This window comes from Equus quagga, chromosome 6 (assembly GCF_021613505.1).
Source record: "Equus quagga isolate Etosha38 chromosome 6, UCLA_HA_Equagga_1.0, whole genome shotgun sequence".
Classification (NCBI taxonomy): Eukaryota; Metazoa; Chordata; class Mammalia; order Perissodactyla; family Equidae; genus Equus; species Equus quagga.
The window spans coordinates 85,783,482-85,795,982 of record NC_060272.1 but is presented as its reverse complement, the minus strand read 5'-3'; the positions used below and the strand labels follow the sequence as shown (position 1 = coordinate 85,795,982).

Here is a 12,501-nt window from a genome sequence, read left to right as displayed (position 1 = left end):
AGATCCTTTCTTTAAGAAATACAAAAATGTGGCTATTTCTAAATCATAACTCCCTGGGCCTGTCTTAATCACCATTATCCTTATCACTCCAAAAATAATTGAATGAATGAGCGTTAAGCTACCAGATGTAATTCTGGATTCCTAAGACGTTATAAACCCAGTACAGTGGTCTTGAGGAGTATTTCCTCAGAAATTTTCATCATCTCAAAATTTCTTAACATTAAGAGAAAGTGGCAGATAATACCTAAGCAACAAATTAAATTATGCCAATCATTCTTATACAATTTTAAGAAAAGAATATATTTGTACTTACTAAGTCTATATACCAGAAAACACAAACTGTATAGGTGTATAAATTTATGAGAATACAGTATTGAAAGGGCCAAAGATTATTGCTCTATTTGCAAATCTTTCAATGGACAGAACCTTCTGGAAAAATTTATGACAAGTTTGTCTTTCCTAAAAAGCAATGTTTCTATAAATCCTAGCAAACTGCAATGACTAAGGCTGTAAGTCACTTCCCTGCCTTGAGTAATGGGACTTGTCTTTCATGAAACCACACGCAAGAAACCCAGAGGCTTTCATTGATATTGAATCTTCTGTAATATTTAACACCTATCTGCCCCAAAAGAGATGGATTTTGATACAGACTGAAAATATTTTTACCATAATTTTCACCAAAAGAAAAATAAATAGAAATCAATGGTATTAAGACTCATGATTTGAAAGAGGTTCATCAGTCATCAGCAGAGAAAAGAATTGGAAGCAATAGAAAATAAATATACCTACATTCACTAAATCAATGTGGTTATAAGTTCACATTTTATCTGTAACTGTGATTGGCCCATCTAGTTCTAATGGATGAACAATATTGAGTGCTTTTTTCTAGATGACTTTTTTTTCAATCTTGCCTTAAGTTTGTTTGACAAAACAGAAACTCCTTTGAATGTTCCACTCTTCTCCTTCCCAATTATATCTAAATATTCTCATAGAGAAAGGCAGAATCTGGTAGCTAACTGTGCTAAAAATCCAATAGTGGGGAACTCCTGTGGGAGAGAAGGGCACGCGTAACACGAATGCTGTGTTTGCACATAACAGTAAAATGAGTGAAGTGTACACTGTTCAGAGGCAGCTAACCTTAGTTAGGAGCTGACTGACATGCTAGGCCATGAGTTTTATAAGTGCCAAGTGTTACCAATCTTTCGTTTCAAGTAGTGTCAGAACCTAAAAGAAATTGGGCCAGGCATAAAAGAAATCAGGCTAAGGGCAAAAGTAAACCTGTAACCTTAGATGTTTATAATCTGCTCTGGCCTTTCAGACTCTGTGAGTGATTTGTATGTGTACTTGTTTTTACCTGACTTGTTTTTACAGTGGACTTAATGAGAGCTAGAGATACATTCAATAGCACAGGGTACAGTAAGTGAAAATTGGAAAGAAACTGAGTCACAGGGAAAGTAGGGATAGAGAAGTAGGCAAATCCATGTCATGGGGTCTTAAACCTGGGGTCACAAACTCCCAGTTCAGAGGGCCAGGCAGGTAATGTGAAGGCCTTGTGCTTAAACCCACGCACTACAAAAAGGCTTTGAGTTTGGAGTAATGGTGGGAAAAGGGGTTGGAGAGGTGCTTCTAATAGCTCACAGCTCCAAAGGAGGTGTGTAAGGTGCATTTGCTGTTTTGGTCATGAATATTCAATTCTGCTATAGAAAACAAGAAAATAAATGGGATGGATATAACTCACAAGATGTGTTAAGCATAGATAAGGAAGTTAGTAACCTGTTAGACCAAGAAGACATGAATATTTATTCACGTTGCACTCTATACACAGTAGGCATATGAAGCACTATATTCATGAGGTCTTACATCATCACCCATTGGTGATGCCTATTCTGGCCCCAAGAAACACAAGAAAAACCCATAGCTGCTCACTGGACTAACTGGCAATCTATAGCTACTGGCCAGGCATACTTGCCATATTTACTTGGTTTAACATCCTTCTGTTCCCAAGAGTTCTGCCCACAGCAATCTTTTTAGCCCTGCATCCTGTCCATAAATGACGCCATCTTCTTCCTGGCGGCCCTAGCATACACCAGAATCACCCCCATCCATCCCATAGGTACCCATTTCCACCTGGACATCATCTAGATGCCCCATGGACACCTCAAACTCCCTATCTCCAAAACTGACCTCATCTTCTCTTCCCCCAGTTTGTCCACCTGAAATTCAGCCTACATGGCAGCAATATCTACCTAATCAATCAACCCCAAATTTGGATATTACCCTGACTCTGTCCTTTTCCTCAAGTACCAAGTCCTATGATTTCTACCTCCTTGAAGTATCTCATTGGTTTTCTCTACCCACCATCTCCAAGGATGTGCCATATTAGCACCAATGAATCTTGAGTATCGAAGAGTCTGCAGAGTGAAGACCCAAATGCTGAGCATAATGGACGAGGCCGCCAAGATATGCTTCAGTTTACCTCTCTGCTGTCATCCAAGTCCTGGGCATGAGGGAAAGACTTTTCCCCTCTCTACTCTTACTTCCTGCCATTGCACTGCCTGAGCACTGATTCCTTACAGATGCCTGAATGAGCCAAAACCTTTCTCACATCCATGATTTCCCCTCACTCTTCTCCTCCGTCTAGATGCCCTCCTCTCCATCCCTCCCACCCAATAATCCACCACCCCATTGCCCACCATTTTGTTCTGCTAACTCTTAATTTCCTTTCATGTGTTTTGCTACAATGTCAGCTCCTCTAGGAAACTTCCCTGAAACTCCAGGCTCACCCGTCTCTTCACCCTCCATCTCTGGCCTTTATATGAATTAATCGCCCTCCCTCCGTGCTTCTTTAGCAGTCTGAGATGCCCCTCTCATGACGCCATCAATCAGGGTCCCAGACGAAACAGACGGCACACTCAAATTAGGACGATTCAAGGAGGTGTGCGAGGAGTACAGGGGAATCTTAAGAGATGGGGCAGGAACTCCCAGGTTAGTAACAGTGGAGCTGGCACTGACGCTAGGTTCAAATAGACAAAGAGAGTGGTTACCAGCACCAGGACGGAGAAAATCACGTAGAAGAGGTTCCCTGGTGAGGAGCAGTGCCCTTTGTTTGACAGTGACCCAGGCAACCTTGCAGTGAGGAAAGCAGAATAACTATCCTGGCCTCACTCTCCTCCCTCTTACTTGACCTCACGCCGGAGTTCCCCATTGGCCAAACTACCGGCAGCCAGAGGACAAGGAAACGAGCTAAAATAATCTTACAGCTCAATCTGCCAACTTGAAAGGGTGGAGAAGAGTGGAGAGTGTATCTAGAGAAGCGAATGGATTCAATCTCGCACAGTCACTCTGTAATGGATTTGTCTCCTTCTTCAGTCTCCCTCATTAGACTGAGTTACTTGAGGACAGAGAATGTTTCTTTTAACTCTGCATCCCTAATATCTAATATATACTAGATAATAAATGCTTATTGATTGATTCAGAGAATATGGTGAATTGGACATTACTTGGAGGACTACACTTTTGGAGTTTGCCACATGCTCTCTGGAATCTATGGGAAAATGGAGAACAGAATGAGCTTTATAATTTTCATTGTCTGACAAAAAGGAAACATCATTTGGTCAAGAGAAATGAGTTCTTTTAGTGCTCAATGCTGGGAGGAATTGGAACCAGTCACGTGACTGCTTACATAAGAGGCACTCAACTGCATAATGGGCAGAATCCTCAACAGGGAAACCACAGGTGCAGAAACATTCTTCATGGAGCCATTTAAAAATATTAGGCCTTGATAAAAGCCAAAGGCCTGTTGTTAAAAAGTAGCTCAAAGGTGAGCTGAGCTAATCCAGTCCACTTAGATCGATCTTAGAGCATCTTGCCTAAAAACGATTAAGCCTTAGACTTCAAACCTGATCTAAATAAACCTCCACTGCAGTCCTCTCTGGATTGTCCCTTCTCAACAGCCAATGGAAGACAAGGATCAATTGAGAAACTCAAACACACTGAGGAACCACGGATCCAGTAGAGGCAGGAGCCTGGGTCCCTGAACGACTATGTGGAGCCAAGCCCTCACTCCACCCTTACAAATATTTGGCCTGACAGCAAGAAATAACCCTTCAATGTGCTAAAGCTCTGAGATTTGTTGGGTTCTACAGCAGCAGTTACTCTACCGTGACTAATGCAGATATAAAATAATGTTCTAAATTCTATGCTTGAATCTGTTTTAAATGCTATCGCCATGATTATCGTAATCCATAGTCCATATCATAATCAGTTATTTTCATGAAAGTTCTTTCCAGCTGGAATATCATCATTTGAGGATTATTGTAGCACTATCCACCATTTGAGAAATGGCCCTCAGAGCCCTTCTTGCTTGGAACATGATAGAAAATGTAATATCAACATTCTGACGTATTTTGTAATGTACCAAGCCCTATTTCATGCATTATCTCGTTATATTCTCCCAACAACTCTGAGAATATACAAGAGTCTATTATTGTCCCCACTTTGCAGGTGATGAAACTGAGACTAAGAAGGTTAAGTACAAAGTGGAAAAAACAACTGATTTACAGAGTTACTTGAAGATTAAGCAAGAGACTGATTTAGTCTGCCTAGCATCTCATACCTGTGAAGAGTTATGTTTTCTTATTTTCTTGTTAATTTCTTATAAGTTATCTATTGCTGTGTAACAAACCACCCCAAAATAATGACTCAAAACAGTAATGATCATTATTTCTGTTCACAGAACTTGGGCCGTGAAAACACAAGTAGCTGAGAGGTAGGGTGAGGGCTGGAACAGCTGGCTCGCTCCGGCTTCTCTTTCTGTGGTGTCTCCACGTGGTCTCTCCACATGGCAGTCCCGGGGTAACCATGGCAGCTGACGGCTTCGAGAGTGAGTGGAGAGAGCGAGAGTGAGAGGCGGAAAGAGAGAGAGAGAGAAAGAAACAGAGGGGCAGGCAGAGCTCTAATGCCTTATGACCTGTCCTTGGAAGGAGGTTACACTGTGTCACTTCCACCACATTTATTTAGAAGCCAGCCACTATGGCCAACTCCCATTCATGGGGAGAATTACACTCCGCTTCTTGATTGAATTTTTGGCCTTGTTTTTCAACCACCACATTTTCCCCTCTCTAGAATCCTTGCCTCAATTAGTGCAGACATAAAGTTCAGGGCTAAGGGACACATCCAAGGTCATTCAGCTGTTAAATGGTTCCACCAATATTAGGTCCAATTCTGTGACTTCCAAGTCCGCGAATTTTTCACTGCCCCAGAAAATCATCTGTGATCAGCAAGTCGACGGGGTAGGTAAGACACACTAGTCCCCAGACACAGCCAATCCCTCTCATTGCCTTGGAAAACACACTTACATTTATTTTGTAGAAAAAATATTACCCATAAAGCAGTCACCCATAAGCCCTTTCCAAGTTTCTCCCGAACATCTGTGTTTGTAAACCCCCCCCCCAGATGTATTCATTTGCCTTTCTCCCAGATGAATCACTTCTTTGTTATTTTGGACTGTATTTCTCACCTCTCAAGATCCTTTTGTATTAATTCTCAGACCCACCACTTAGCCTGATACGAACTTGGATAGCTCCCTATTTGGAACCTCCCCTTGATTCCACCATCCCGACGTCGTGTGCCCTTCCTGCGGGCCTTTAGATGAAGGCTTCTTGACAGGAGACTCTGACAGAAGGTCTGGGGGCCATTCTCTCTCTCTCTTTCTTTTTTTTCGCGAGGCCAAATCTCTTTGGTTGAAAATTTCTATTGAACCAAAAAGAATTTAACTCATCTCATTTTAGAAAATCTGGGCATCTTAACCATAATATAGATCTGAAATCTCAGAGGGCTCTCATATTGGTTCTTGTAATTCTAGGCAGTAAGGCTGAGTTCCCCGGAGGAGCGTTCTCTGTTTGGGATCTCCAGCAGTCCCTATGGGGAACCATCCTTTCTGTTTCCCCCACGCAGACGCTTGGTAGGGGCATGGGGCAAGAAGAGGAATGGATAAGGGGTCTCTGTAGATCAGGAGGGTCCTCAGAAATATAACGCAAGCCACATAGGTAGTGTTACATTTCCTAGTAGCAGCATTCTAAAAAGTAAAAGGTGAAATTAATTTTAATAATATACTCAAACCAATATATCCCAAATACTAGCATTTAAACACGTAATTAAAGTAAAAATATTCACGAGATATTTTTCATTCTTATTTGCATACTGTCTTGGAATATTTCACACAATGCAGCCTTCACTGGGGACTAGCCACGTTTCAACTCCTCAACAGCCAATGCCGCATTAGACAGCACTCAGAAACCCTTCGCTTCTGTTGCTTCACTGAGCCTCCGAGACCACCACCAACCCTTTCTTCTCTGCTCGCACATCATCTTACAGTTCAGGTCTCAGCTCAAAACACCTATCCCGGGGAGGATTCCCATCTACTGTGGCCCACTCCCCGTCATTCTCGATCCCATTCTGCTATCTTAGTCTCCACAGAACTCATCTCCTCTAAAATGATCTCATTTACTTGCTTACATATTTATTGTCTATCTTCTCCGCCAGAATGTAAGTTCCACGAGGGCAGGCGTTTTTTAAAACCTATTTTGGTCTCCGATTTCCCGGTGCGGAGCATGGTGCGTGGCACACGCTGGGCGCTCAGTACACATTTGCAGGACGAAGGACTCGCACTTCTCCGGAACCCAGCCGAAGCGGGCAGCGTGGCGGCCTCCCGGGTGGGGCGCCCACAGGGCGCGCGGCGCGCGGCGCGCGGGCTCGGCCCCCGGCGTGGGCGCGGGGTGCGGGGTGGGGTGCGCGCGGTAGAGCGCGCCGGCGAGCCCCGAGCGCCGCGCGGGGAGGAGCAGCGAGCGCGGGCGGAACCCGCAGCGCCGGCCGGCCGGGCAGCTCGGAGGTGGGTGGGCCTTGCCGCCAGCCCGCCCGCGGGGTCCCCATTGGCCGCCTGCCGGCCGCCCTCCGCCCGGAAGGCGGCGAGGAGCCGAGGGGCCGCTCCGGAGTCGGAGCGGGAGAGCCTGCCGAGCGACGCCGGGGCGGACGAGCGGAGTTGGCGCCCCGCGCTCGCTTCCCCCGCGCTCCAGCCGCCGCCCCGCTCGTCTCCGGCGCTGGCGCCCACGATCGGCCTCCGACAGCGCGCCGGAGGGACAGCAGCTCCGGGGCGCCCGGGTGAGTGGTCGCGCGCAGCTCCGCGGCTCCTCCCGGGGCCCGCCGCCTGCTTTGGCTCTCGCGGCCGCGGCGCGGCGAGGCGAGGTTTGCCCGGGCAGCGCCCAGGACAACCAGGAAGGCCGAGGCGGGGGAAACTTGACTGCGAGGAGGAGTGGGATCGCAGGCAGGAGGCGCCTCCAGCCCCGCGGGCCGGGTGGGAACAGGTGGCGCGAGCCGGGCAGGGCGCTTTGTGTCGCGGCGCGGAGACCGGGAGCGGGCGGCCGCGCCTCCCTCGGTCGCTCCCTTCCCTCCCCAGCTCCCCCGGGCGGCCGCACGCCGGGTCGGCCGGGTAACGGAGCGGGAGTCGCCAGGAATGTGCCTCTGGGGACTGCCTGGCTCGAGGGAGGAGAGGGGGTGGCCGCAGTGGCCGGGGAGGTGCGGGAGCCGAGAGGCGGCGGGGGTTGCACCGCCGCTGCAGGCTGGAGAGGGATGCATCCAGCGAGGCGCTCTCCGCCTGGGCGAGGGCTGCATTCTTCCTCGGCGCCCCTGGAGGTGGGGAGCTGGGTGGGCGTGTGTGCAGAGAAAGGGGAGGAGGGGAGGCTGGTCACTTCCGGAGCCGGTTCTGATCCGTGCAGAGCGCCCTCCTTTCGGGGACGCGGACCTTGGGGTGCCGTTGCGCCCGGCCCCACGCGCGCGCCGGCGACGCGGGGCTGGGGGCGTCCCTGGCCCGGGTTTAACAAAGGGTGCTCCTCTCCACCCAGCGGGGAGGGGCCGCTCCCGAGACGTGGTGTTCAGCTCGTGAGCGGGTTTTAGCCCTGGGGAGGTCTACTTCCTTTTGGGGTTGTCATTCTGTTATTATTATTGCCTTTTTTTTTCCCTTTTAAGGACTGGAGACTGATGCATGAGGGGCCCACGGAGGCGCAGGAGCGGTGGTGATGGTTTGGGAAGCGGAGCTGAAGTGCGCTGGGCTTTGGTGAGGCGTGACAGTTTATCATGACGGTGTTCAGGCAGGAGAACGTGGATGACTACTACGACACCGGCGAGGAGCTTGGCAGGTACAGGGGGTGCCGGAAGCGCTCTGCGGCGTTGATGGAATGCATAATATTGGGGGCAGTGGGCGGTAAACAAGTGCGGTTTGAATCAGGCGTCTGCCTTGCCCTTCCAGAAGACGCGCAAATTATAGAGAAAAGAGTTACTAACCCAGCGAGGGCTAGGGACCCGAAATAAACCACCTCATCCGAGGGGCTGGGAGTGGAGGAGAAGCAATTTCAGTGTTAGACTATGATGCAGTGTATTGATCAGGACCCCCGACAACAACAGAATTGTCTGCAGTAACTCTTGTCAGCTCTTGCCGTTCTGAGACCATGAGGCAAACCCTAACATGATTGCAGCTGGAGTTGGCTCCTGTGTGTGATTTCGACAGAGTACGAACTGATTAATAGGCTCTTAAAATCCTAATACTTTCCCTCTTTCTGAATTTTCAGAGTGACATGCACAAGTGTAAGTAGGTCATAAATGCACAGTTGCCACACCTTGATGTTGGGCTTGGGTTTTGAAACATTTCGGAACCAGGAATTGAATTGGTTTCATTCACAATGTTAAATTTTTAACAAATCAATGACTGAGGTCTGATACGGCTCTCTGGACTGAGGATACTTCCATCACTGCAGGAGCTGTGATTCTGAGTTTCAGTTGCTAGGTGAACAAAGAATGATTTCTTTGGGGGCATCTTAGGGCTGGATCGCTTCCCCCTTGACTGGGCATTTGACAGGCTATATCGCGCTCCAGTCAAACTTTAGCAGAAAACCCAGTTTTAACACCTGAATTTAAATTCAGCACAAGGAATTTGACTGCAGTATTTGTATTGTGAGTAAAGTAGGCAAAAGGATCTTTAAATAAAAAAAGTTTGTAGTTACTTTACGTGTATCAAAATATTTGTTTTTCCATGCACACCTGACATCCTGGTACAGAGCTTCCTTTTTCTCGGTGAAAAGGAAATTCACAAACACCCACACCCTGCATGATGAGAATTATGCAAGTTGAGCTTACCTAAAATTTTTTAATGGTTTGAATAGTAGTGCAGAATGAAAGCAATTTTTAAAAAGTTACAGTATCAGAGTATTTCTGTGTGTGTTTGGTATTGACCCAGAACGTCACTGGGAGCCTGTGTGTGCTGTATGTTGAGATTTACTGAGTCAGGAGGAAGGAAAGCTCTCAAAAGCCGTGTTTCGTGGGTATGTTTAAGACTGAGTATGTGGTTAAAATACTTGGTCTAACTCTAATTAAATCACTTTATTCCTGTGGTTTCAGCAAGATGAGCAGTATGTGGAGTTTTCCTTTGGGAGTAGGGAAAAGAGGTGAAAAAATATATTATGATTTTGTTTGTGTAGTGTGGCCTGATTATATAAGTTCTCTTAAAAAGATGGATGATTAAAATTAGATGAGATGATTGCTTTATGGATTAAGTGTATTGACCTCATTTTCATTAAGATCTTTCGGTGGAATTGTGTGTTAGGAGGAGAAGAAACGCGACCCGTGGCTGCCGTACCTGTGCTGGCTCGGGTGCCCACAGCCCTCCGCGAGGCTGTTTACTCATTTGTCACTCGCACTTCGCTTTGCTCTTGGCTCTGTCTGCATTTTGTGTGGAACTTTCTCCCCACTGTGCAAGACTAATCGACATATTGTTTATTGAATAATTTAATGTATGTGAAATATGAATTTGAAAGAAGTGCTCTGAAAAACTGAGAGTTGGGGACTTTTTACAATAAAGTATACGTGCCTGTCTGTCTGATATATCTTTTGTTTTTGTGTAATCATGGGGTAAATAGTTGATTTTTTTGGAGTTTTCTCCGAGTCCTGGGATCTTGACGTCTGCCTGGGAAGTAGTGTCCTCCTGAAGCCGGGTCTGGAAGCGGGGTAGAGGCGGCCTTAGGGCTGATGATGGACACGCGCAGGGCTTTAGCTCAAGTGCCAGTGCTCTGAACTGTGAGTTATAAGCGGACCAGCGTCTAGGATCTAAGACTTTAGCACGTATCTCTAACAGTCTAAACAATAGCGCCTCACTTACCTTCTGTCTCTGCTGACACGAAGTCCGTAGCCAGAGGGGAAGATAGGTTTTTAAACACGTAGAATACAGTATTATTATTGTTGTATTTGTTATTTTACTTTTAGGAAAACAGAGTATGTATGTACGAGGGTGAGCAGGTGTGTGTGTGTGTCTGTTAGTGTGTGTCTGTGTGTACTGCCCAGGACTACTGTAAAAGCTCTCTGTCAGCTCTAAAGAACTTTGTACAGTATTAGGGTTATTGCAGTAGTGACAGAGCAGACAGATCGCCGGACAGCTATCCTGGTCCAAAATCAGCTCAACCACTTGCTAGCTTTACAACTTTGAACAGGTCACTTATTCTCTCTGACCCTCGGGATCTTCATCTGTAAAATGAGAAGCCTAGTGCTTTTGTCATGGCTGTTGTGAAAATCAAGTGATCTAACTCACGTAAAAGTATTTTTTCAAGTAACGAGGTGAACAAACATAGATATCTTCTGCAGGGCTGGCCCAGACATGACCATGTTCCAGGCAGGCTGATAACTTGGCCTGCAAGTCCATATTCTTTGAAGCGTCTGTTAGCCAACTTTGGGTGGGGCGGCCCTGTGAGAAGAGGGTCCCGGGAGAGACCTGTGGCTGCAGCGCTCGGCCTGTCCGCTGTGATTCTGGGAATAATGCGGCCCTGGCCTCGAACCTGCACACCCCAAGTGGAAACGAGTCCCTGCAGTGAATGGACCATCATCCTTAGCCGACTGTTGGTGACCTTCTGTGTTGACTCCGGGAGGCCGTTTGGAGTCCTCCCTCGATCTCAGGTGGTAGAACCAAGAGCTGCTTCCGTCCGTGTGTAATCTCTGGGAGGAGCTCTTGTCACTGCGGCTGCCTCCCTCTGCTGTTACACTTGCATTGTTTTAATGCCCCGGCGTGCCTCCTCTGCTCTTATCATTTGGCACTGGGGGCAGCTGCAGGCTGGCGTGGCCCACTTAGGGCTCCAGTGACAGCCCTAGCCGCGCTTCAGCCTACCCTGTGAGCTTCTGGGCACTTCTCTGAACACTGCTTTCCTGAGGGGGTGGCCTCTTTCCTCCTCTGCTGTCTGGCCTTACGTGATCTGAAGACCTGGTGCCACCTCCTGAATAAATGCCTCCACGATGATTTCTCCTGCTCGGAAGCCCACTGTCTTGCTGTCTGAAGCCTTCTGTTGGTCCGTGACCACCACCTGCCCAGCTGTGCTCCGTCCTCACACTGTGTTATGATTACTCTTGTGTTGCTCCTTGTAGTGGCCTGAGCCTTCCTTCAGTGTGGCCCTTTCTCCCAGCGTGTGCGGCGTCCTGGGGAATCCCAGGCACGAGTGTGAGCAATGCCTGAACGAGCTCATGCGGAGCTGCAGGCGCCATATTGAGACCAGAGTGGGGATTGAAGATGCTGATATGGATGCAGATGCTGATGCGGATGCTGATGGATAGCAAGGCAGTGCGTGGTGTGGGACAGACTCAGTACCCTCATTTGGGAATTGGAGACACCTGCCTTTGCAGGGTGTTGTGAGAGTTGGAGACAGCGGCTGTAAACGTCTGACACATCTAAGATATTTTTCGTAACCTGTTTTCCCCGTCACGGCATTTACCACACAGCACAGTCATTACTGATTTGATTATCTGCTTTCCCCAGAGGTTGTCACAGGTTGTGACCTTGGACTGGCTCATCCTTTTTTATCTCTCTTGCCTAATTAGATGCATGCCACTTACTAGGTGCTCAGTAAATGCTCGCTGATTGAATGAATGGATTGAGATATGTAAAGCACCATGACCACACACACATACGTATTTGTGGCTTCAATAAGTGATGACTGTGGAGGTGAACTTAGCATATTAAAGGCTGCAGCTCATAAACATGGAAGCTGCCTTTTCTTCTGCGTTCTCTGTGGCTGAACAGTAATGGGCACAGCAGCCAAAATTTCCAAGCACAAGATCAGTTTTAAACAAAACAAAGTGGAGCATTAAATATTTTACATTGATTTGGATGGTTGCTGGAAGATAATAATTCAAATTTAAAACATTTTGATTTTGGCATAAAATCCATAGGCATTTTAATTGAAGTTAGGAATTGTAATAAATCCTGACAGTCTCAGTGCATCTTCCCGTTGATTTACTGTGCCTGCAGGACGGAGTCCTGAGGATTGTGGCAGTCCTGTGCAGAGGGCAGGAGGAGTGACTGCCCGGCGTGTTTTCCCTTTGGAAGTGTGAGTTGTGGGCCCACAAGGTCAACCAGTGAGTTCATCCTGTAGGACCGTGCCCAGGGGGTTCCTTCTCTTTGCGTTTCTGCTTCCA

General features: G+C 47.4%; 1 protein-coding gene across 5 annotated transcripts in view; it reads left to right on the top strand.

The window, feature by feature from the left end:
• The first annotated feature begins 6,850 nt into the window (after positions 1-6,850).
• The window catches only part of DAPK1 (death associated protein kinase 1), a 170,101-nt gene continuing 164,450 nt past the window's right edge, over positions 6,851-12,501 (top strand). Inside the window, exons 1-2 of one of the 5 annotated variants that reach the window (XM_046663717.1) lie at positions 6,851-7,158; positions 8,023-8,192. In XM_046663717.1, coding sequence (XP_046519673.1) covers positions 8,131-8,192 — 62 coding nt within the window. In that variant the 5' untranslated portion in view covers positions 6,851-7,158; positions 8,023-8,130. The other 4 variants (XM_046663720.1, XM_046663719.1, XM_046663718.1 and 1 more) reach the window with 4 other exon arrangements.